General features: G+C 37.2%; 1 protein-coding gene across 3 annotated transcripts in view; it reads right to left on the bottom strand.

The window, feature by feature from the left end:
* LOC142344642 (uncharacterized) overlaps positions 1 to 5,272 on the bottom strand; it is a 54,071-nt gene extending 48,799 nt beyond the window's left edge. For 2 of the 3 annotated variants that reach the window (XM_075396459.1, XM_075396477.1), the window contains exons 1-2: positions 5,060 to 5,272; positions 4,232 to 4,533 (exon numbers count right to left, since the gene is read on the bottom strand). In XM_075396459.1, coding sequence (XP_075252574.1) covers positions 4,232 to 4,527 — 296 coding nt within the window. In that variant the 5' untranslated portion in view covers positions 4,528 to 4,533; positions 5,060 to 5,272. The remainder of the gene's footprint in view (positions 1 to 4,231; positions 4,534 to 5,059) is intronic. The other variant, XM_075396468.1, reaches the window with a different exon arrangement.
* Positions 5,273 to 23,117: the final 17,845 nt, after the last annotated feature.

The raw sequence follows: 23,117 nt of genomic DNA, 5'->3' as shown, positions 1-23,117 counted from the left end.
AAGAAGCGTTGTGAGCGTAAACTACGGAACCATCTACGCATTTAACAACGTTGCATTAATTATTCATTTGACTGCAAATTGTCAGTGTAAACATTGAAAGGTTAAACTCCGAGCACAGTTACTTGGGGGACACCATGTTAGAGTTCAATTTGGTCAGATCCCTTATTTCACCAAAAATTTCTGCAACCAATGTTGAGTAAATTTCAGTATCAATTGAACAGAACTCCTTTTAAAACAAAATGAGAGAAACTTTTGTTAAATTATATGTTTAATTGAGTCAAAGCTATTAGATAGATCTGACAAAGCAGAGACAACTCAATCGCTATCAACTTAGAAGTCTACAGTTTCTGTGAAAAACTTAAGAGCACACTGTAATGAGAAGGAGCTCTTAAAACCAAACTGCTTCGTTGTTGGAAATTGGTCTTACTTATCTCAAAATCAATTTTCCACAAAACCTGGAGAACGCACTTGTAACAGATATTGCTCACAGTTTTCAGGATAGTCTAATATAGGGTACAGAAACGCATGTTTAAGTTCCTGTGGAAATTTTTTTCTGGCGATGCACTGGTCAATATATATTGTAAGCTTTGGTGCGATCAAACTTTCAACATCTTTTTAGTAGCCAGGCCGGAATTGTTGTGGTTCACTTTTTATCATAACTTTTTTTTACCGATACTCAATGAGACCTGCTACCGCGTCTCGTTATCGACAGGTCTCATATCCTATCTAATGAAAAATACGTCGTTTATTTCAGATTTTAGCTGATTCCATTTTCTTTTGTTAAGTTTTTTATTAAGGAGATTGAATTTTGGTCGGAGTTAATACTTGGTACTATTTGATTTTTGGTTTGTCTTGTCCAGTACTCCCATAAACGGCAAGTCTCATCGGTCCTCTAATCCAGTTTTGTTTACTTAGTTGTTTGTTGAACGATATGTCAATTTTTGGCAAGTTTTCAATCTCTTCTTCATTTGGTAGAAAATCAAGTCAAAACGTGGATGAGCGGGGTCGGAACATTGTGCAAACGCACATTATCGAGCCTCCCTGTTTTCGTCACAAAACACCTGCGATAAATTAATGACGCTGTAAAAGATATTGTTCTTACAAATATGCATGTCAAGCAGACCGTTTTTATTTAAAAATTTTTGAGATTTTTTTAATAATTAAATTATAATTAACTTGCTTATCATAACTATGGTAATTAATTCAACAGATCAGCGGTTCAATAATTCTAAATTCAAATGTCCATTTCAAATTTGCACGCGTGAAATGTTCGTTTATATTCTCCCCATTTTGGTCAGGTAAGAATAAAAACTCGTGATTGAAGGATTTTTGAGACTAGTTTCTCTTTTTCAACCGGATTCATTGACAAAAGTATATTACTTTTTTTCGGACTATAATGTATTGCTGAATTGAAACAACCATGAAACTGCAAGGACCATCACTCTAATTTCAAAATTCCATTGTTTTCTGCAGCCATCTCATATTTGCAAAAATTGACCACGATTAGTTTTTTCGTTAAAGAATATATATATACAACTTAAACTCAAAAGGTGAAATTCGCAATACTAATGCGTATGAATTGACTTATGTATTGGTTTTCAATATTGAGGAAAAGCAACCACGATTGCACATGCAAAATCATCATGATCACGATGCGCGTGAATTTAATCCCGTCTTAAGAATAATTATGTGGTGAAGAAACATGCGTCAATTTAAGTTACATCAGCAAATAAGCATGGTCGATGTTATTTTTGTAGGTTTTGACCATTTGATGATCGTATCTCAACAAAAATCTCTGACACTGATATCTTGGCTTGAATTTCTGTTTAAACACATTTTTGGTAGTGCAGTTATTTGAATTTTCGAGTTTTCTTTGAGCAAAATTTGATAGATCAAATCATCGCCTTTCGATTTAGACGATTTAGATATATATGAGCATGATCGGTTAATGCCATTTTCGACTGCAAATAATCAAATTAAAAAAGCTGACGTTTAAATTCACAAAAGTGCCAAGTTTTTCTTTGTATTTTGTGTTAATTTGAACAGATAATACGCATAGATTGGCGACTACGAATCAATGTATTTAATGCAAAACTAAGACAATTCTGATATGTAGCTATTCAAATACCAAAACATACCCGGCAGATTGCCGGAAAATAGCCGCCATTGATTCCAATAAGCATGATTGGGATTGAAATCACAGAAGATATTGAAAAAAAAAAGATTTTTGTACAAAAACATTTTTTTAAGTCCAATTTATTTTGATGGCATTTCGTAGTTGAACATACTTCTGTTTCTTAGAGAGCGGATACAGGGGCTACTATCAATAACAATAAGCATAAGAGAGAGGTAACTAATATTTATAGGAACGACGTTCAAATAGCGGGCATCTAAAATAGGGCTTTATGGGTTTATCCCGTTTCTATTTCTGACTTCAATTTTTTATACTGACTCTGTTCATTTTGAATTGCTTTGCTGAGCAACTGATGTTCAAAATCACTTTTAGCAGAATGAGAGAAGAGAGAAACTAGCCTAGAGAAGTCAAAAAGATTTCACGCAAAATGTTGAAAAGGCGGCAAAATGAGGTAAAGCGAAACATTTTTTTATTCGACGAAGTAAAAAAACATAGCAGGACAAGTCCTGACGTACAATTCAAAGAATTTTCATTCACTAAACAGAAAACTAGACCTAGAAAGGACTATGAATGGATTGGAAAAACCATTTAGAAAAAAATCTGATCTAAAAAATCGAAAAAACAGTAAAAATCAAAGTGAAATTGCCGCATGTGAACAAAAAACCACTAGCGATAAAGCGAATTTTTGTTCAAACACCGTTTTCTCACTCTACTTTAAATTTGGAGCGAGAAAAATTCACGCCGCAAAACCACTCGCTTTTTCGCTCCACTTCCTGTTTCAGCGTGACCAAAATCACTACTCCAATTTGACTTCAAAAATCATGAAAATGTGTGAACAGATATTAAAAAAAAAACATAGCCGGAAGAAATTCCGGAAACGACTCGAAGTAAAAACCCATTTTAACGCCATCCAACTACTCATCAAACAAAACGTGCCTTCACTAATTTATGATTATCTGGAAGCAAAACCATGAAACAAAAAGTAAAGACAATAAAAACAAATCTTTTAAAATATGATAAAAAATCTGATCAAGTTTTGTTATGAATTGAGATCCCGAAAAAACTATTTCTGCCAAAATAACTTCATCAAAACAAATAGTACCCACTAAAATCACTGATGTGAATTTTGAAAAAATACTTTAGGCTAAATTATGAAAAGAAAGCTCTTAAAAACAACTTTCACTGAAAATCTGGAATAGGTTATCAAATTTTTTAAAATTTCAAAAGCATATAAACCTTAAAAAAAATTCCCATCAGCCAATAGGGTATCCAGTAGCTCGCAAAACAATAGGCAAGCTATAATAGGCTAAGAAACGTAGCTAAAAACAGAACAAAAAACGAAAAACTGCAAAAAAATTAAGAAAAATAGTTCCAATTTTCGCCATTTTTTTGTCATATTTCTCAACAAAAAAATGATTCTTACCCACAAAACTGTAACCAAATGTTATCATAAGTTTGCTCAAGTAGAAGGGGTTTCTTCAATACCCATTTGAGCCAGTAACACAAATTAATCGTCAAAAAACCGCAAAAATTAGACCGAAAATCAGCAAAATACATTAAAAACCTCCGAATTATCATAAAATTCACATGAATTTCCAAAAACCTTCAAAGCACTACCAAAACCAGCCTAAAATTAAAACAAAATCATAACCAAACCTCTTAACCAAAATAAATGAAAAAAACTGCTTTAAAATGCCGCACGTGAACAAAAAAATTTCGCTCGCTTAGAAAATTTTTTCACACATCAATTTCTCGCTCTCTCAAAACCAGCGGTATGAACAAAAACCACTCTCTTTTCGCTCCGCTCTTCACTTTTGTTCAGCACCAAAATCACTCTAAATTTTTTCACGCGTTTCATTTCCCGCTTCAAAAATCACTCCAATAAAACTGATTAAATAAAAAAAGGACTTCTCCAATACTCCTCTTCGAGTCGTAAAAAGACAGCGCCCCAATACAATTCAAATTCTTTGAATTGTAAAAAAAAATAGGAGCGCTATAATAGCCGGCTGAGAAGATGAGGGCGGCTATTAAAAAGGAAAGTTTGAAAAAGTTTCATTTTTGTGTGGAAATGTCTACAACGTCTTTTTGATGGCCTACCTTGACACTAATCTTCTCGCAGATGCAGCATCCTGCTCTTTCAGTTCCTTCAGAATAGCTGTCGACATTTTCTTGTCCGCTCTCTTCTGTTCCACACCTCTGTCGCCCTGGCCCACATTCACCCTCCATCTAATGGGCGTGTCACCGTCTCTGGCAGGATCTGTTTCAGTATTGTTGTTCTCTGACCATGCGTTAAATTTTGGATTCTCAGCTGTCGTTTCGGGACTGGTTTGTTCCTCCGCTCTGGCAAAAGAGGGTGCCATGGCTGCGAATGTTTGCACAGCTGCCGGAATCATTGTGTTCTTATAAGGTTTTTCCAATCTGTTCCCCCTCTTCCAGGAAAAAAATTAACAATAGTTTTGACAGAGTTTTGGTCATATTTCAAAAAAAAACGTATTCATTGGGCCATTTATTTACACTTCATTCATTTAAAAAATTTGCCTTAAATACTTAATTAGGGACTTAATTATTCCGAAGAAATAATAAAATCCAGCACATTTTTTTTTGAATGAAACAGAAAAAAATAACCAAGCAAAGCCACTGAATTTTTTCTTGACGTTTTTGACATGTTAGAATTATATGGGAAAAACAATTTTTTGCCTTTTTGATTTCTGGTTCTACAGCATACGTTTCTCGTTAGAGGTCATGTTCGATATCTAACATTGTCAAGGCCTAAATTGTCAATCTCTTAAAAGCCGTGCACCAAAAACTATTTCTCGATAACGCACAAGTTATAATAAAAATGAAATGCCTAAAAATCTAAATAATTATAAGACATAAATATATAGTTACAATATCACTGCTGAATGGTAAAGGGAACAGATTAACAACTCATCGAATTAAAAAATCTAGTAACGAATGATAAAAATTTAAAAACAACTAAAGATTTGAAGGTTTAATTCCTTGAGGTAAATATACAATTGTTCAATTATGTTCAATTGTAAAGACGCTGAATTCCACTCCATAATTTAAGACAGTTTAACTCGCCACTAAAGTTTGACAAAATTTTGACAAGTTCTTTGTTCTTTTTCTTATCGTGTACAGGAGATAGATAGCCTGTGCTATTACAACAAAAAGATTTATTCTACAGACGGTGTATAATTAGTTATAAAATTCACATTCATTCGTATGAACAGACGAGCATGCGTATGAATTTTTTTTACTATTACACAAATAAGCTGAAGACTTCACTTTTTCATGCGTTTGTGGCGCTGAATCTGTTTTTTAAAGAAAAATTCACAGCAAAATAACAGTGACAATTCGAAGCGTCTCAGAATGAGGATTTTAACCGAAACTGAGCATCAAAAGATGGCGAATAACCAAAAAAATGTAGATTTTAAGATGTATAGGTTATTGGTTTTTTTCTAAAGGAAACATAGATAGTTAAGCTGTGATAAAAGCGGTGGATCAATCCTATGGAAAAATCGGTTATATTTCAGGAGAAATTGACCGGCTAGGAGTTCAGCAGACAATGAAAAATTAGCCGATAGATAGATATTGATTGGTTAACAAAATAATCACTAGTTTGTCTGTCCACTAGTTTTGGTGTGCGATCAGGTTGCTCTCAACTTACCCCTTTTTATAGCCTCCACACAGTCCCCCCCCCCCCCCCCCCCCCCCACGGTGTGGGGGGGGTGGCTGGTTGGAAACACAGATACGCGCATGTAACGCTAGTCGATTTTTATATATTTCGCTGTTTATGGAGTAGCTTTTGAAATCGGTCAATCATAACTTGAGAAACACAATTTTATATATTAGCTAATGGTCAACTTTTTCAACTATGTCGGCAAAACCTGTCGGTTTATTCGTAGATTAATCAAAACATCGCAAATCGCCATTAAGAGCACGTTGATTTGGCTGAATGAATCTCACAGAAAACTGTAGAAATGTTCCGTTAGAGAGCCTTGAGCAAAGAATGAAGCAAACGGAGTTTCAAAGAATACAATGACGATGGAGGTATAAAAAATCATCAATTTAACTTTGAAGAGATGTTAGACTGCTAATAAAAAAATGATTTCCCGAGACCCTAACTATAGGGAAACTTTGAAAATAAGCGATCAAAAACGAAGGAAGTTAACTCACCTGAGAAACCAATAAATTTATTCCAATTCAGATGAACTCGAAAAGAAATTAAAACCTAACCAAAATGTTTTTTTTTCGCCAGAAGTTAATGAAAATTGATTACGTTTTTCCGATGGTCAAAAAATTTTTTAAGCAGAATTTTAAAGAAAATCGAGGTTTTTTTTCTCACATAAACTGACGTTTCATGAGTTCGAGAATTTGAGATTATAATGTTCACATTCATGAAATTGCTCAAATATATTTTTGACAGTGATACACTTTTTGATCAGTTAATGTCAATACAATGATATTAAAATAAAAAATCCGAAGAAGACTTTTTAATCAAATTTGAGCTTTGACCTCTTAGAGTTAATGCACATTTAATAAAAATGTTTACTTATACGTTTACAAAAGATTACCAATATGGCAAAAGATAACCAATATGTTTTATCACGACGGAGAAATGATGCACCAAAATTTTTCCATAGTTAAGTTCAGAATCCAAGTATTTAAAAACTTTTTCTGCCACAAAAATTAAGGCGAAATATTGCCAGAATAATAAATTTCTGACAAAAATAATTCCAGTATGGGATAGTTCCGAAACAATCTGTTTTCGGTGTAACTAAATAGAACCAGCAGAAAACGCACAAATTCGAAGAAGAAAACTTCTTTGTGAAGAGTTTATTAAAATCACAATGTTATTTCTAAGCAGTCAGAAAACTCAAAGACATTTTCATTATAAGATAAAAAGTTTTAAAAGGGTAGATTTTTAAAAAATGACAAAGGTCTTCCTACAATTATAAAGAAGTTTGAGAATGAGCTAATATATCAATCATGATCACTCAAGTAATACAGAACGGCTAAATTAGGTCTTTTGGAATGCATTCTTTTTGTGAAGCACACTTAATGTTGTCTGCTTTTGAATCTTTTCCGTTTAATAGACAAAAAATTGTAACAAAAAATCTCAAATGTTTGCTAAAACTCAATACATTGACTTTTTTGATATATTCAAAAGGTTGCTAACACAACAGTAAAATAACAAATTTGTTCTATTAGCCTTCATCTTTCGCATTTGTCAACCAAAGCTCAAAAACTACCAAATAACCTCTGGAGGTCGTATTTTCACAAAAAAACTTTGACAAGCAAAATTTATTGAATATTTTTTTCAGGATATACTGAAGAAAACTCTCCGATTTACTATGAAAAACTATTTCCCGTTGTTTCTAAATGCTGGCCTAACATACTCAATCTGTTTCCAAACTTTTCTATTGTCTTAGAAGTCATCCATGAAAACAGATAGGTTTTATTTTGTCGAACTTAGGTTGCTCAGATCTGCCGTTCTGAAAATTCAAAATTGAGTTGGGGCGAGTTCTCCAGGCGGATGACTGCTCCTAGTCCTTGTTACAAAGAAATGTAGTAGAGGAAAAGTTGCGCAATTTGATTGAGCTAAGAACAATATAGCGTAGAATTGTGCGTTGATTAATTGTTCCGACCCCACTTGTGAAATGATTTAGATTTCCGGGAATTCTTTGGCGATTCGGGCGCAGCATCGGCGCACGCACCATCGGCTCTGAATCCTAATAGGCTTAGGTTTCTCAGAACAAAGTTTCTCTAATATATATTTAGTGCTTAGAAAGCTGGGGTCGTTAATCGTCTGGGATACTGCGCGGTAGTTATCATTGTTCCGACCGCTCTTGAGGGGGAAGGAACTATATACTCAAATGGGTTCATTTTTGTTCCGTGAATTTTGGCCGACCGATATATTCATCGTAGAGAAATGTGCGTGGAATCATTAAAAAGCTCGTCCAGCGTAGAATTGGAAATTAAAAAGATTTTTTTGAATTTCGTTTTTTTCGAGGAGTTATCGAGGTTTAAAGTTTCATGTGAACACTGGATATTTGGTTCACTTTGTTCACTTTTACCGTAATTTTCGTTCGAATTTACGTTTTTTCTACGAAAAATTTAATTCATAACTAGATTTCACGCCAAAAAGTAAATCAATTTTAGGTTTTTAATAGACGAAAGGAGATAATAAAGACTAGTTCTAGTCTTAGAGGGAAGTTTAATATATATAAAAAAAATTCGAATTAGGTTTGGGAGCTCTTTTTTAGAAAATTTTGCAATTTTTTTGTTTTTTCAAGTCACCTAGAGACTACTAGACACTTTTAATATCAAAGTTTCGTTAATGACAAACCTTTTTTACGATCAAATGAAGCCCAATGAACAAAAAATTTGTTTCGAAGGGATCGCTCATGTTTTTTTTGGACTCGTACCTCAAATTTCGTAATTTCAAATGAAATTTTGATTTTTTTTTTGAGGTTTTACTAAAGTTTTATGATCCTATGGCCTAAACTTGTTGACTAAAAGTGCAATAGATTTGCTAAAGAGCATTAAGTGAACCTATCTAGTGCTGTGAGTGGACAGATAGTGGCTGTTAAGACTTTGAAAATAAACTTTCGAAAGTTTTTTAAAATAAGTAAATCATAAACTTATTTTTGTGAACTGTAAGTTCGTCTCAGTAAAAACAGGACTGAACTCCTTCATACCACTTCAACATAAGTTAATCTCGTTGGCGGCTTTATCAAATAACTATTGGTTATACGTCTTCAATGCCACAAGATTTTAAATTTTTAAAAAATTTTTTTGGACATTTCGTTTTATTGGTTCATTTTGAAATCTTATCACATCATCCTAATATTGATGGCTACATCTTCCTTTAGTGAAGACGTCCAAAGGATCATAGATAATTTTTTCTGAGAAAAAAAATTCGGTTTAAATGGCTTCAACACTTTCTTCTCCCATTTTTCTAAAGAAATTTTGGTTTTTGCCTGTATTTGTTGTTTTTTTTTCATTGTCACAAGACATATTGTGATGTCCTATTGATTACCTAGGCGTCATAAACATCCTTGTTTTCACATCGTGGCATAGCTGAGCGTATTCATTGAATTTCTATGAAAGCTTTTGATTTTAATGGCTGTTAAGACTTTAAAAATAATTTTTTATTTTTTTTTGAACATAAATCAATCTTAAGCTTATTAGCTGGATTGTAAGTCAGTCTTGGTAATGACAGAACCGCTTTTTTTCTACATCAGCAACAATTTATCTAGTTAGCGGTTTTGTCTTCTAACTAATGTTTTTTTTACTTCGGTGAACGAGTTTTTATAATTTTTGGATTTTTTTTAGTAATTTTGGTTCCTTTTGAAGTCGTATTACATTATCCTAATATTGATAGCTCCCATTGGCTTAGTGAAGACGTTCAATGGATCATTGAAAAAGTTATCAGAGAAAAAGCTTATGGTTTAAATAGCTTCGACACTTTCTTCTCTCAATTTTCTACCGAACTTTTGGATTTTGCCTGTTTTTGTTGTTGTTTTCATAGTCAAAGACTTGTTGTAATGTTTTATTGATAAATTTTGAATGAAAAAAATCCTAGTCGTCACATCATCTAGGCATAATTTAGCGTATTAAATGCCTTCCGTTGAAAACTGTAGAATTTTTGACTTTGATACTATGGGTTTTCTCAAAAATTTCGTGGTTTTGATGTATTTTTCTTTGTCATACGACTTATTGTGATGAGTTATTGATGTCACATGCATGAAACCTATGATTGCTATTTCATCGAGGCAGAATTTAGTGTGTTTAATTAACTTAAAATGTAGCATTTTTTTTAAATTCAAACATCTATTTTTGTAATCTCTTCATTTGGTTGACAATTAAGTCAAAAATGTAGATGAGCTCGGGTCGGATCATCATGTGCGAACGCACATTAACAAGCCGCCTTGTAAGTTTTTGTGATACTATTCAAACCTACCAATGTTCTGGCGGAGATAACTTTTATAACATGGACCAAAATTTCTGTGAACTACTACTCTTCACGCGCAGTCAAACTTCGTACATCAATAAATCAGACGCTCAAAACATAGCACTATATATAGCGCTCCAAAAACGGCTCTAATTTAATATAATTTAAACATAAAACGTGATTTTTTTAGATCTTACCCTGACTAACAGTTTAACCAACGTTCTATCACAGCGAACACAAATTCACACTCTCTGTCCAGTATCTTATCATGGAGAGAAATTTTTTGACTGCTTATCGGTGTACTGAATTTTCTATGCACAGAAGGATTTGATTGAAGTACAAGAAGGTCCACGCGCTTTCAAAGCAAACACTATATTAGGAGATCTACGCAACGAGGACGCTTTATCAGTCTATTTTTGCCTTGAAAAATAAGTAACATAAAACAAATATCACTTGGTTAGCTTTTGAAAGACGTAGCACCCGATTATTAATTTTCGGCTGCTATGCTATAAAACTAGCAGCCAATTTGAAAAAAAAAACAAACTAGCGTTACATTGCTATTATTGCTATTATAAGTATCATGCAAATTAACGATAAAACTTGAACGAGAAAAACAGAGTTTGATTATAATTAGAGATAAAGCCTTCTGATAAATGTTGCTTAAATAAGTTTAACCAGAATTGTATGCACTCAATCAGATTTATTTAAGAAAAATCGGATTCACACTTTGGTTCTGCAGATAAAACTCAACATAAACGTCGGAAGATTATTCTCGAACGACTGGCGAAGTAAGCAATAGAGAAGGGGGAATACGCTAGAAAATAGAATTTTAAGGTGCAAAAACTTCTGACTAAGGAAGGGTTCTAACCCACAACCTCTCGCATTAGAGCCGGGGACATTGACCTCTACGCAACACGTCTATGCACGGTCACCAGTCACAATGGTTTAGCAACAGACTTAATTTCTGAATGCGTGCAATTCAAATCGATCCAAAAGACCAGAAGGTGAAGCGTGAAAGTCACGCAAGATGTGAAATCGAAAGAATGTTTAAGAGAAAATTTTTTGGTTGAACGAAACTTCGTTCGAGAGCAATTAGCGATAACAAAATAAACATTTTTCGAACGTAATTGTTTGACAAGTTCAGATCAAATTCATGAAACTGAACGGAAGATAAAATCATCACAAAATTGCAACATATCTGGCAGATTTTCAGAAATTAGCCGGCAATAGCTTTGTGGATCTGCAGTCGCAAAAATACAGTGAAACAGACCAAAAAATTCTTTTTAAATGATAAGATGTTAGATTTTGATTAACTATCACTGTATAATTCACTGCTGCTTCCATTAGCTGCTCTCAAATAAACTTCAATTAGAGTCTCATTGTTGAGAGTGAGTTAAGTTACGTATAACCAAAAACTTATTCCCGCGAATGCAAAAAAATTGCAACACAAAGATGGAAAACTGACGTCACACAAGCATATCAATTGAAATTGCATGAACGAATGAACAAAAATCCTGATTATAAATCCCGAAATAAAAAACAAAGCAGGACAAGTCCTGGTCTACAATTCAAAGAATTTTTATTGACTGAACAAAAATTAGACCTAGATTGGACTATGAATGGATTTGGAATACCATTTAGAAAAAAATCCAATAAAAATTGAAAAACAAACACAGAAAATCTAAGTCAAAGTGCCGCATGTGAACAAAAATCCACTAGCGAGAAAACTAACTTTTTCTTCAAATATCGTTTCCTCACACTACTTTGAAATTATAGGGAAAAAATTTCACGCAACAAACCACTCGCTTTTTCGCTCTGTTCTGTTTCGGCGTGAAAAAAATTACTCCAATTTGACTTCAAAAATCATGAAAATCTGTGAAAAGACCTAAAAAAGACAGTTATGTTGTTTTCACAAGTAATGTATACTGCCTGGGAAAAAAAGTGATAATATTCAAACATTGAACTTTGACCGAAACTTTTTGTTCGGAAGCGAGGCGCACTCGAGCGCAAGGCATGCCTGGAAATATTTGTCAAATCGCTGTGACACTTTTGCTCCCTTTTGGATTGAGTGAATGCTTTTTTTTCATTTGTTTGACTCAACAAATTTTGGTGAATAACAAATTTTAGTTTTTAATTTTGAGCAACCACTGTGTAATCAGTGAATATTGAGAATCCACTCCAAAAGCAACCCAGCAATTTTTTCATCTTTTCGCCCAAAACTGAAGGCTTGTAATTGTACTTCCAATTGATCTCCACAAGTACCTATCTTGATACAAGAATGCATTCACATTAATGAGCCTTCCTTCTAACTTTGTAAAAATCTGGGTGCCAAAATTGACCTTCAACACTAAACTCACATCTTCGATTTACATATAACACATATACGAATATCATTTACAGTGATAACTGGGGGCAAATTTATCTGTTCACACTCAGTATCTAATCAGACTGCGGTTTGAGTCCTTTCGGATTTCAGTCTGAAAATAGAGTCGTTAATATAACGCAGAACCGATAGCAAACTTCCAAAATGTCCTCAATGTCTGTAAATGAACGTGCATCGTCTAATGTTCTACATGTGTGCTATCATCGAACACGAGGAGTTTAAATCTTGATCTTGGTTCGTCTCCAGTGTCTCCTCTTTGCATTGTACCTGATGGTGTTGTTGGTCTTCATTCGCACCCACTGAGGCAGAGGACGATTCTGCTTCATCTTCTTAGCCAGGCGAACCTTCTTGTAAAGGTTCTTTATGCTGCCCATGCTAGCTCTGAAAAACATATGATTCAATTATTTCCGTGAGAAGCGTTCGATCTTTCTAGTTAATGCCCTCCAGTACGTCATGTGAACCCAATAACTTATGCCTCCTTACACCGCAAATCGTTGACTTATTTATTATAGCACCTAAGTTTCGGCACCCAAAGATATGCACCCAAAGAGTGGGGGGGGGGGGGGGGGGGGAGGAGGAGGGGAGCTAAAACGGAATAGATCTCGGTCATTCGGCCGATTTTTAGACTGACTAGTAAAGCTAGTCATTTTGGATTTCTGACCACCAACATAATGTAAGGAACAGAAAATTTACATCTAATACTTATACACTATTCCAAACACAGTGTTTATATAACAAGGTAGCAGGTCATAAGTGTCCAATTGACAAAAGGTAAAGGCCTAATCCTGTAAAATGGCAAATCAATCAACGTTAAATTTCTAAATACAAACAGTTACAATTTCAATCTATATGTGGTAAAATTTTCCAGACACTGTGTTCAATTTTTACCTCCATCACAGTAATGACACTTATCAGCTATATTAGAGTTCAATGAAAATCACATTATTTCAAAATATCATAGATTTTTAATAAACCGCTTAAATTTCTATGTGGAAAATAAGGTTTAGCTTCAGCGCAATTAACCATGAACACCAAAAACTCTCATCAACTCTTCTAACTCTCTCAAATTAATGAGCTGCAATTTCAACTTTCTCCTTCGAAACATTAAACACCGAGAAGATTGGAACTTAAGAAAAATCATTCTATGCAGAGCTCTTACGATGAGCCCAGCCGGTCAGATTAACTGCACCAATTTCTAATTTTTAAAGACTGTCAATAAACTCATAAACATCATCACTCTCTTTAAAACAATGCAGCACTTTAGTCTCCCAAGAAACAAAGTCTTCGCTTTCGAAAGGATTGTAGTCTAAACTAGGCAAAGCCTCCATCACAGCGGAGCTTACTGCAAATTTTTGACAGCTAGCATTCATCAATTTATTGCTCTCCTTTTCTTCACATATTGATTTATCTAAGCCTTGTGTAACAATTTCACACCCTTTTTCTTCGAAACCGTTCACGAATTCACGCAGGCTATCTCGTATACACAAAATTTCATCAGTTAAATCATCGTTTTCAAGTTTTCTAGATTCCTCAAGGGTGGAAAAGTCGATTGAAAAAGAACAATCTGAAAACTGGCGTTCACATTTCTTGGACAGGTACTTTGATTTTGATTTGCAACAAACATCAGCTTTGCCCCCATTCGCACAGCTTGAAGTTGAAACAGCACTCGTTTCTAAATCTAACACCTTCTCTAACGTACTGAACGACTCTATACTATTAGTATCGATCATCGATTCTCTAAATCCACTCCACTGAGAGACTTGGGATTCAGTTTCGCTACTCACATCAGTCTCGGATGCCTTCCGACATCTGCCTAACTTGTTAAACTTAGACTTGAAACATTTGCTCGGTTCCACTACGAACCCGACCTCACTTTGGTTTGCAGAATGTGGCCTGCTATTTGGTCTGTAACAATTTAGAAAGGGAAGTTTTGAGGTCAATCGTTCCTCTTGATACGTCAACTGGTCGGCTCTGTTAACCATGTCTAAACATGACTCATACCACTTGAAGGGAACTTTGACGACCCCAAAACATTTGATTTTCTTTTGATTATTTTGTTCTGCACTGGCACTATGATCAGTACACGTGCGCTTTCGACACAAAATACGCCTGTTTGATACGATATTTGAGACTGTGTATGAATTTATATTTAAACAGCCTTGCCCAATAAGCTCCCAGGTGTCTTTGGTTACGACAAACACGGGCAAATGTCCGTCTTTTCTGAACACAATTGCCTTCTCTTTAATTGACAAATAATTGATGGACACCTGTCGTCTAGACGAAGTACACATTTCCAGAGTTAGATTTATGCAACTGCGACCATTTATGCGCATCTAGAAAACTCTTTCAATGCCTTAACATTGAATAATCGGTTCTTTAGAATAGGTTTAACTATGTACAATTTCATCAACAATCGCAGATTGCCTGATTAGCTACGAAAGACGTACGCGCTGTAGAATATATAAAATAACAGATATCTAATTAAGCTGATGCAACAAACACCCATTTAAAAACCTTAAAAAAGATTTGATCAAAAAACTTAATAAAAAACAGAAAAACAGAAGTCAAACTGCCCCCACGTGAACAAAAACTCATTCAACAATTTGCTCCATGTCGTTTCCTCACTCTTAATTAAAATCAGTGCGGAAAAACAGGAAATTAGGACTTTGGAAATTCTCACAAGTAGCGACCCCAAAACAGTTAATCGTAACTTACTGAGGGTCACCTTGTGTTCAATTACTGGCTTACATTATGCTTAAAACAAGACGATTGACGTTGAAGAATGACGATACATACGCGAAAATCGAGGAAACAGGAAAAAAATGAAAAACTTAAAAGCTGTTCACAAATTTCTGTAAAATTCTGCAGAAATTGCGAGGTCCCAAAAATTGTACCCCAGAGTACGCTGAGGTATTTGTTCAGCGAATACTGACAAGAGAGAACACACTAGACAACACACCAAACCAAGAGCCAAAATATAACTTCACTCAGCTTTTAGATGCGCAACTATAAATATAAGCCGGCTAACGTCGGACAAATTACTCTCAAGCGACAGGCGGGGCAGTTTAATTCCTATGAGTTCAAAAAAATTCCGACAAGGGAAGAGCTCGAACCAGCAACCTCCGGCGTGCTAGACTAAAGCGTTAAGTTTCTTCAAAAAGTGCTATCTTGTAACCGCTTTCGTTCTAGCAACAGAATTGATTTCTGAATAAGAGCAATTTAGATCACGCGAAAATCAAGAAATCAAGCGTGCAAAGTCAAACGCGAAGGGCTATCGAAAGAATGCTCTACAACCAAACCTCAAAGACGGTCAACAGAAAATTTGTCTCAAGAAATACACTCAAACACAATGAAAGCTTCAAACTTCAACCCACAGCAATTCAAATTTTTTTACACCTACACCTTAAAATTGAGTGGCATAGGTAACTTTTATTATTAAGTCCAATCTATTATTCAGGTTATACTAGACTCATTACTTTATTCACACATGATTATGGACATAGCCAGCAGACTGCCGGACAACAGCCGCGAAATAGACCACTGAGACCACATGTTTAATAAAATCACCAATACTAAAGAAAAAAACTTTGGTTGAAAATATGGTTCCAATTTACCCTTTTTTCAAATTAAATTTCAAGCACTTACGTCTTTCAAGTAATATACCCTTACATTTATCAAGCTTGGCGACCTCTTCTCAATTTAGAGTGCACATTTTGAATTTAGATTTTGTTGCGGTTCAACATTAATTGAATCACTTGCTTCGAAATGCTTTATTATAACGCTTTATGCTTAAAAATCTCAAGCTCGAAAAGACCAAGTGAATGTGATAATATCGTTTGAAATTATGAATACTTGGTTTCAGCAAGTGGTTAATTACCATTGTTTTCCTCATCTTGCACGGATTGCATTGAAGGTCATTGTATCAAAGGTCATTGTAAATCGTAACATACCGGCCTCCTTGATCTGGTTCAACTTAACTAATGTATCAATGAAACTGGCTTTTCGGTTTTGTGGTCAATTGCGTTATATAGTATTTCTCAACAACCCATCAAAAGTTTATTAATACTCTTTTAAAATCAATCAATTCTTGATTGCCAGTTTTCTACAGTTGTAATTTACATTTCCTTGCTATCATTCCTCGTCTGTAGCCTCTGTTGTTCATTCTTCATCTGTTTCATCTTCCATGTCAGATCTTAATGACGGCATGTCAATATCGTTTTTCATTAACAAGACAAGCTTCTTGACTGGTCGTATAAATAGTCCAGATGATGTCTTCAATTCAACAACTCGAACTATTTTATCATTTCCATCAAAGACCTTTGTTATTCGTCCCATTGGCCACAGAGTGGGTGGTGTGTTCTCTTCCTTGATTATTACTACATCATTGATGTCAATATTTGTTTGTCCCGTTTGCCATTTTTTTCCGTTGTTGTAAATTTGACAAATATTCTGTTGACCACTTCTTCCAAAAGTCTCTGATAAGATTGTCCATCCTCTTCCTCTGCCATGTCAATGAAATTGTTTCTTTTCCTGTTGTTTTTGGTTCAGGCAATGCTGTGATTGGTCGTCCTATCAAAAAGTGTCCTGGTGTAAGTGCTAAGGCATAATTGGGATCATTTAAAACGGACGTAATAGGCCTTGAATTTAAGATTGCTTCAATTTGTGTCAACAGTGTTGTGAAGTCTTCAAAAAACAGTTTTGTTCTTCCAATGCTGCGGTACATGTGGCGTTCCAAAGATTTGACAGCGGCCTCCCATAGTCCTCCAAAATTTGGTGTTCTCGGCGGAATAGTAAGCCAAGTAATATTATTCTCCTTGCCGAATGTTGATATCAAATATTCAAACTCGTGAGTAGCTAAGGCTTGTCGAAACTACAACTCTCCCTTGGTCCCAATGAAAGTTTTTGAGTTGTCGCTGTATATTTCATCAGGAATACCTCGACGAGATACAAATCTTTTAATGGCTTCAAGACAGTCGTCCTTGGTCAGAGACATAACTGGCTCTATGTGAATTGCCTTCGTACTGAAGCAAATGAAAATTGCAACGTATGTTTTCAAAAGCGTTCGAGTTCCATTTTTTGTGTAGAACGGTCCACAATAGCCGAGTCCGCAGTGACTGAACGCAAATGACGGCACTACTTGTTCTCGATGTAGATCTCCCATCTGAGGCTGTAACAATTTGGCATCAAATCGGATACATGGCTTGCATCTGTTTAAGATAGCCTTCACTACAGAAAGCCCTCCAGGCATTCAAATAGTTCGTCGAAGCGTGTATAACGTCAGTTGAGGTCCTCCGTGAAGATTTTTCTCGTGTGCTTCTCGAATAAGCATTTCAGTGATATGTGATTTTCTTGGAATAAGAACAGGAAAATTTCGGTCTATTGTGTAAGTTGAATTGGCTAGGCGTCCTCCAACTCGAATCACCTTATTTTCTTCATCAAAAAATGGTGAAAGGCTGTTGAGACTGCTGCTTCTAGGAAATTTTTGTCTTCTGTGTCTCCCCTTAGTGGCTGCTCCATAGGCGTTAACAAAACATTTTCGTTCTCTGGTTTCATCTTTGTTGAATTGATGCACTGTTTCGCTAGAATTGTCTGTATTCCCGGTAGACACGATGTACAGCTGATCCCCAGGGCCCCCGGCCCAACCTATACCATGGCTGACATCATCCTTTGAGACCCCGACACCATCTACGCTGACAAGACATCCGGAGCCCCCGGCCCTACCTGTACCTAAGGAATTCGTAGCATAAACTGAGCTCGCATTTTCATCTGCGCCCCCGGCGCTGAAAAGACTACCTGAGCCCCCGGCCATACTTGTACCTAAGGAATTGATAGTAGAAACTCAGCTCGCATTTTCACCTGCGCCCCCCGGCGCTGACAAGACTACCTGGGCCCCAGGCCCTACCTGTACCTAAGGAATTGGCAGTAGAAACTGAGCTCGCATTTTCACCTGCGTCCCCGGCGCTGACAAGACTACCTGGGCCCCCGGCCCTATATGTAGCTAAGGAATTGGCAGTGGAAACTGAGCTCGCATTTTCACTTGCGCCCCCGGCGCTGACAAGACTGCCTGGGCCCCCGGCCCTGCCTATACCTAGGGAACTAGTAGAAAAATAGCTCGTATCTTTATCTTCGCCCCCGGCGATGAAAAGGCTACCTGAGCCCCCGGCCATACCTGTACCTAAGGAATTGATAGTAGAAACTCAGCTCGCATTTTCACCTGCGCCCCCCAGCGCTGACAAGACTACCTGGGCCCCAGGCCCTACCTGTACCTAAGGAATTGGCAGTAGAAACTGAGCTCGCATTTTCACCTGCGCCCCCGGCGCTGACAAGACTACTTGGGCCCCCGGCCCTATATGTAGCTAAGGAATTGGCAGTGGAAACTGAGCTCGCATTTTCACCTGCGCCCCCGGCGCTGACAAGACTGCCTGGGCCCCCGGCCCTACCCATACCTAGGGAACTAGTAGAAACAGAGCTCGTATCTTTATCTTCGCCCCCGGCGATGAAAAGACTACCTGGGTTCCGGCCCTACCTATACCTAGGGAACTAGTAGAAAAAGAGCTCGTATCTTCATCTAGACCCCCGGCGCTGACAAGACTACCTGGGCTCCCGGCCCTACCTATACCTAGGGAACCAGTAGAAAAAGAGCACGTGTCTTCATCTGCGCCAACGGCGCTGACAAGACTACCTGGGCCCCCGGCCCTACCTAAACGTTATGGAGCATTGGTAAGTAAAGAGATCCCCGTGCCCTTAACAATCCTGGTGTTGATGTAAGCATCTGGGCCCCCGGCCCTACCTATACCACCAACACCCTCTGGTCCAGTGAATTTGTTACGTTGCTGAACGTTTTGTTTTGTCTCATCTCTGCTGCTGTTGCTTGCATCTTCAGTGGGCTGATTCCTGATGATCTTGTATTCATGAAGAAAGTTTCGCTGTATAAAGCTGTACAGTTGAAATCTTCCTTCGTATAAATCTTTCCCTTGTAAGGAGACTGAATTATAAGTCCTGATCATTGGTTGAGACGTAAAATCATTACTATCAGTCCTTTCGTTTGGCGTTGAAGAAAATGCTTTTATGCTTTTCGACATTTTTGTTGACCGCTGTTTCACTTTTGAAGATTGAATTCTTCTCTTGATACTGATGAACCTTTGGACATACGTAAATATCCTTGTAACTTTATCTATTGACGAATGCCGTTTTATCATCAATAAAATTGCGTTATCTTCTTTTGATGAAATCATCGTCACGTTTTCAGATTGCACTTTTACTTCTTTTTCGGTCTCTTCTCCTGTAGATGACAAAATGTCAAGTGAAGGCCAGGCGTTTTCAGGTTGCCGCAACCACTCTGGTCCAATCCACCAAAGCTTATGGTTCAACAAATCAGCTACTGATAATCCTCTTGAAGCACAATCCGCTGGATTGTCTTCTGTTGGAACAATTTTCTAACTACAGGCTGGAATAATTTCTTGTATTTTCGCTACTCGGTTGGCGACAAATGTTTTCCATTTCCTCGGATAATCTTGTAGCCAGGCAATTGTAACCGTAAAATCTGACCACGCAAAAACCTTCAGATTTGGAAACCGTTCATCGCTAATAGCATTTGTCAGTGCCTCGACAAGCTTAGCTCCTAGCAGGACAGCACAAAGTTCCAACCTTGGCACACAAACTGATTTGATTGGTGCAACTCTATTCTTTGCATTTTTGTTCCAATGAAATTGTCTGTCGCCTGTCTGAGAAAACGACAGTCGCAAAAGACGTGCAACTGCAAATCTGATTTCTTGGCTGGCTTGAGAACCTTCCGTTGAAGACTAATTTTTTCAAGATCCTTCAGTTGTGCTCGAAGTCGCAGGTACTGCTGTAGAATTGGGTCCGATAAAGGTTGATCCCAGCTAAGCTTGTCCAAGCACAACAACAGTTGAACAAAGGATTTATGTTGAACAGTCGTTGGTGATAGCCATCCGAGTGGGTCAAATAAACGTGAAACTTCTGAGAGGATTTGCCGTTTAGTAAATGGAGCTCCCTTGTCAAGTTTTACTGTGAAACCAAATTGATCAGTATTTGGATTCCACCTTATCCCAAGCGTCTTAATGGCATAGTCTTCGCATTCAATTATCTTCTCGTCCTCCGTTTCTCTGAAAGTGGCAGCTAGTCTTGATACAAGTTTTGAGTCGCTAGATACCCATTTCCGTATATCAAAACCTGCTGAAGCAAGAAGCGTAATAATGGCGTCCTGGAGCTTCTCTGTGGCTTTTGAAACTTTGCATCCTGTAAGTAGATCATCTACATACATATCACTTGTTAGTGACAAACGAAGTTTAGTGATTGTTGTTTCTTCGGCAAGAACTTGCAGTGGTCGAATTGAATGAAAAGACGAAGAAGCAATGCCGTATGTCACCCGAGTCATACGATAGGTTTCAATCGCCTCTGAATTTGGATCTTTCCACAATAATCGGTGATAACCTTTGTCTTCCTTGTCCAATTCCACTTGCCTGTACATTTTTGCAATATCAGCAGAAAGTGCTACTTGGTGTAGTCGAAATCGAACAAGAATGCTGAAAAGGTCTTTCTGAATTTTTGGTCCAACCATGAGTCTGTCGTTAAGAGATACTCCTGTTGTCGTCTTTGCGGATCCGTCGAAAACGACCCTCAGCTTGGTGGTAGTGCTTGACTCTTTAAACACACAATGATGAGAAAGAAAGTAGCAGTTTTCGACAGGCTTGATAAGTTCTGATGTTGAAACTTTCTCCATGTGTCCAAGATGAAAGAACTCTCCAATGAATTCTGCGTATCTTTTATAACGGTCGGGTTGTCTTTCCAATCTGAAGAGAAAACTGCGGAGTCGTTTTTTGGCTTGAATTGAATCTCCCAATGCTTTTGTCTCGTTCTTGAAGGGAAGTTTCACTATGAAGCGACCTTCAGGGCTTCTTCTAGTTGTTTTCTTGAAGTGATTATCGCAGCGTTTTTCTTCGGCTGTCCAAAGCTGCGCTGCTGGAACTTCTTCTATTTCCCAAAAACGCTGCAAAATGTTCTGGCTCTGAAGAAACAAAGAAAGCCTGCAGATCGTTTGTATAGGTTTTGTCTGTCTGTTCCCTTCCAATAACGACACAACCGAACATTGATAGCCTATATGTTATTCCACAGTTAGGCTCCTTTAGTCGATTGTTGCAAATCATTATGTCTTCATAATGAGATGCACCGATCAAGAGGTCAATTGATGACGGCGTGTTGAAGTCTGGGTCAGCAAGCTCCAACTCCTTTACTGTTTCCCATTGGCTGGTGTCAATGAACCGTGATGGCAGATTATCAGTCATTTGTCAAAACGGACGCACTAACTTTGACAGTTGACGATCTGTTGAGATAAGGTCCACGCGACCTTAGTTGTCTTGAACCGTCCCACCTAGTCCAAAAAATTGTGTTGCTGCTTTTCTTCTTCAATTGTAACCGTTGTACTGCTGATTCAGTTATAAGGTTGTTTTGTGAAGCTCATTGAGTCATAGCTCCTGTGAACTTGTTTTCATCCTTAGATTTTGCGATTGCTGTTGTTGCTGTAATTTTGCAATTTTGCGTTGTTCTTCAATTTTGCGTTGTTCATCCTAAAATTTTGCAATTTTGCGTTGTTCTTCTGTTTGTCATTTGCTTGAGTGCTGCTTGTTCCGCTAGTTGTTTGCTGATTGGTGTTTCTGTTGTGAATATTTTCACGATGAAGAAGAGTATGATGCTTTCTACCACATTGCTTGCATTTCGATCCGACACAATCTTCTGATCTGTGTCCCGGTCGCAGACAATTGAAACAGAGTTTTCTAACCTTTATCAGCTCTGCAAGTTCCCTTACTGAAAGCTTCTTTAACTTTCCGCAATTGAAAATTTTGTGCGTTTCTTCACAACATTCGCATTGTTGCTCGGAAGTCGCCAAATGTGTGTGCAAATGTCGCGGATTCCCGTTCACTTCAGTTTTTGCCGCTCCTAATCTATTTGGCGCATTTGCCTTGAGTGCTTGTGCGCGTTCCTCTAAGAAAAGTCTGAGCTCTGCCTACTTTTGAGGTTCCTTGCCTTTTGAAGACAGCTCCCATTGTTTTCTTGTCTCTGTAGGCAGCTTCTCACTGATCAAGTAAACAAAAAAGATGTTGACTGTTTCTCCCAAATTCTGCAAGGCAAGTCGATGTTCGTCCATTGCTTCAATTAAATTTCTTAAGCCTCTGGCATTATCGGTTGTCAGTGATCGATACGAAACAATTGAATGCAGGTGTGTGCGAATGATGATCCTCTTGTTCTCGTATCTGTTTATCCGAGTGTTCATAGCAATGTCGAAGTTGTGATCGGTAACTGGTATCGAGGCAAGCAGTTTGGCGGCATCACCTCTTACAGATGCTTTCAGATACTGCAACTTCTGACTTCCTTGAAGAGAACTGTTGTCGATGACTGCTCCTTTGAACAAATCAAAGAACGAAGTCCATTCCATATAATTACCCGAAAATACTGGCAGATTGAGTTTTGGTAACTTGATGTTGGCTGAGTTCCTCATAGCAACGGAGAGCGTGGAAGTAGATGGCGTTGAAGTATCTGCTGCTGTTGAAGGTCCCTGAAAACGTTTCGTGAAGCGTTTGATTGCATCAATGTTCTGTGTCAACTTGTCATCAACTTCCTCG

This window comes from Convolutriloba macropyga, chromosome 1 (assembly GCF_964194025.1).
Source record: "Convolutriloba macropyga chromosome 1, txConMacr16.3, whole genome shotgun sequence".
Classification (NCBI taxonomy): Eukaryota; Metazoa; Xenacoelomorpha; order Acoela; family Convolutidae; genus Convolutriloba; species Convolutriloba macropyga.
This window is presented reverse-complemented; position numbering and strand designations above follow the sequence as displayed.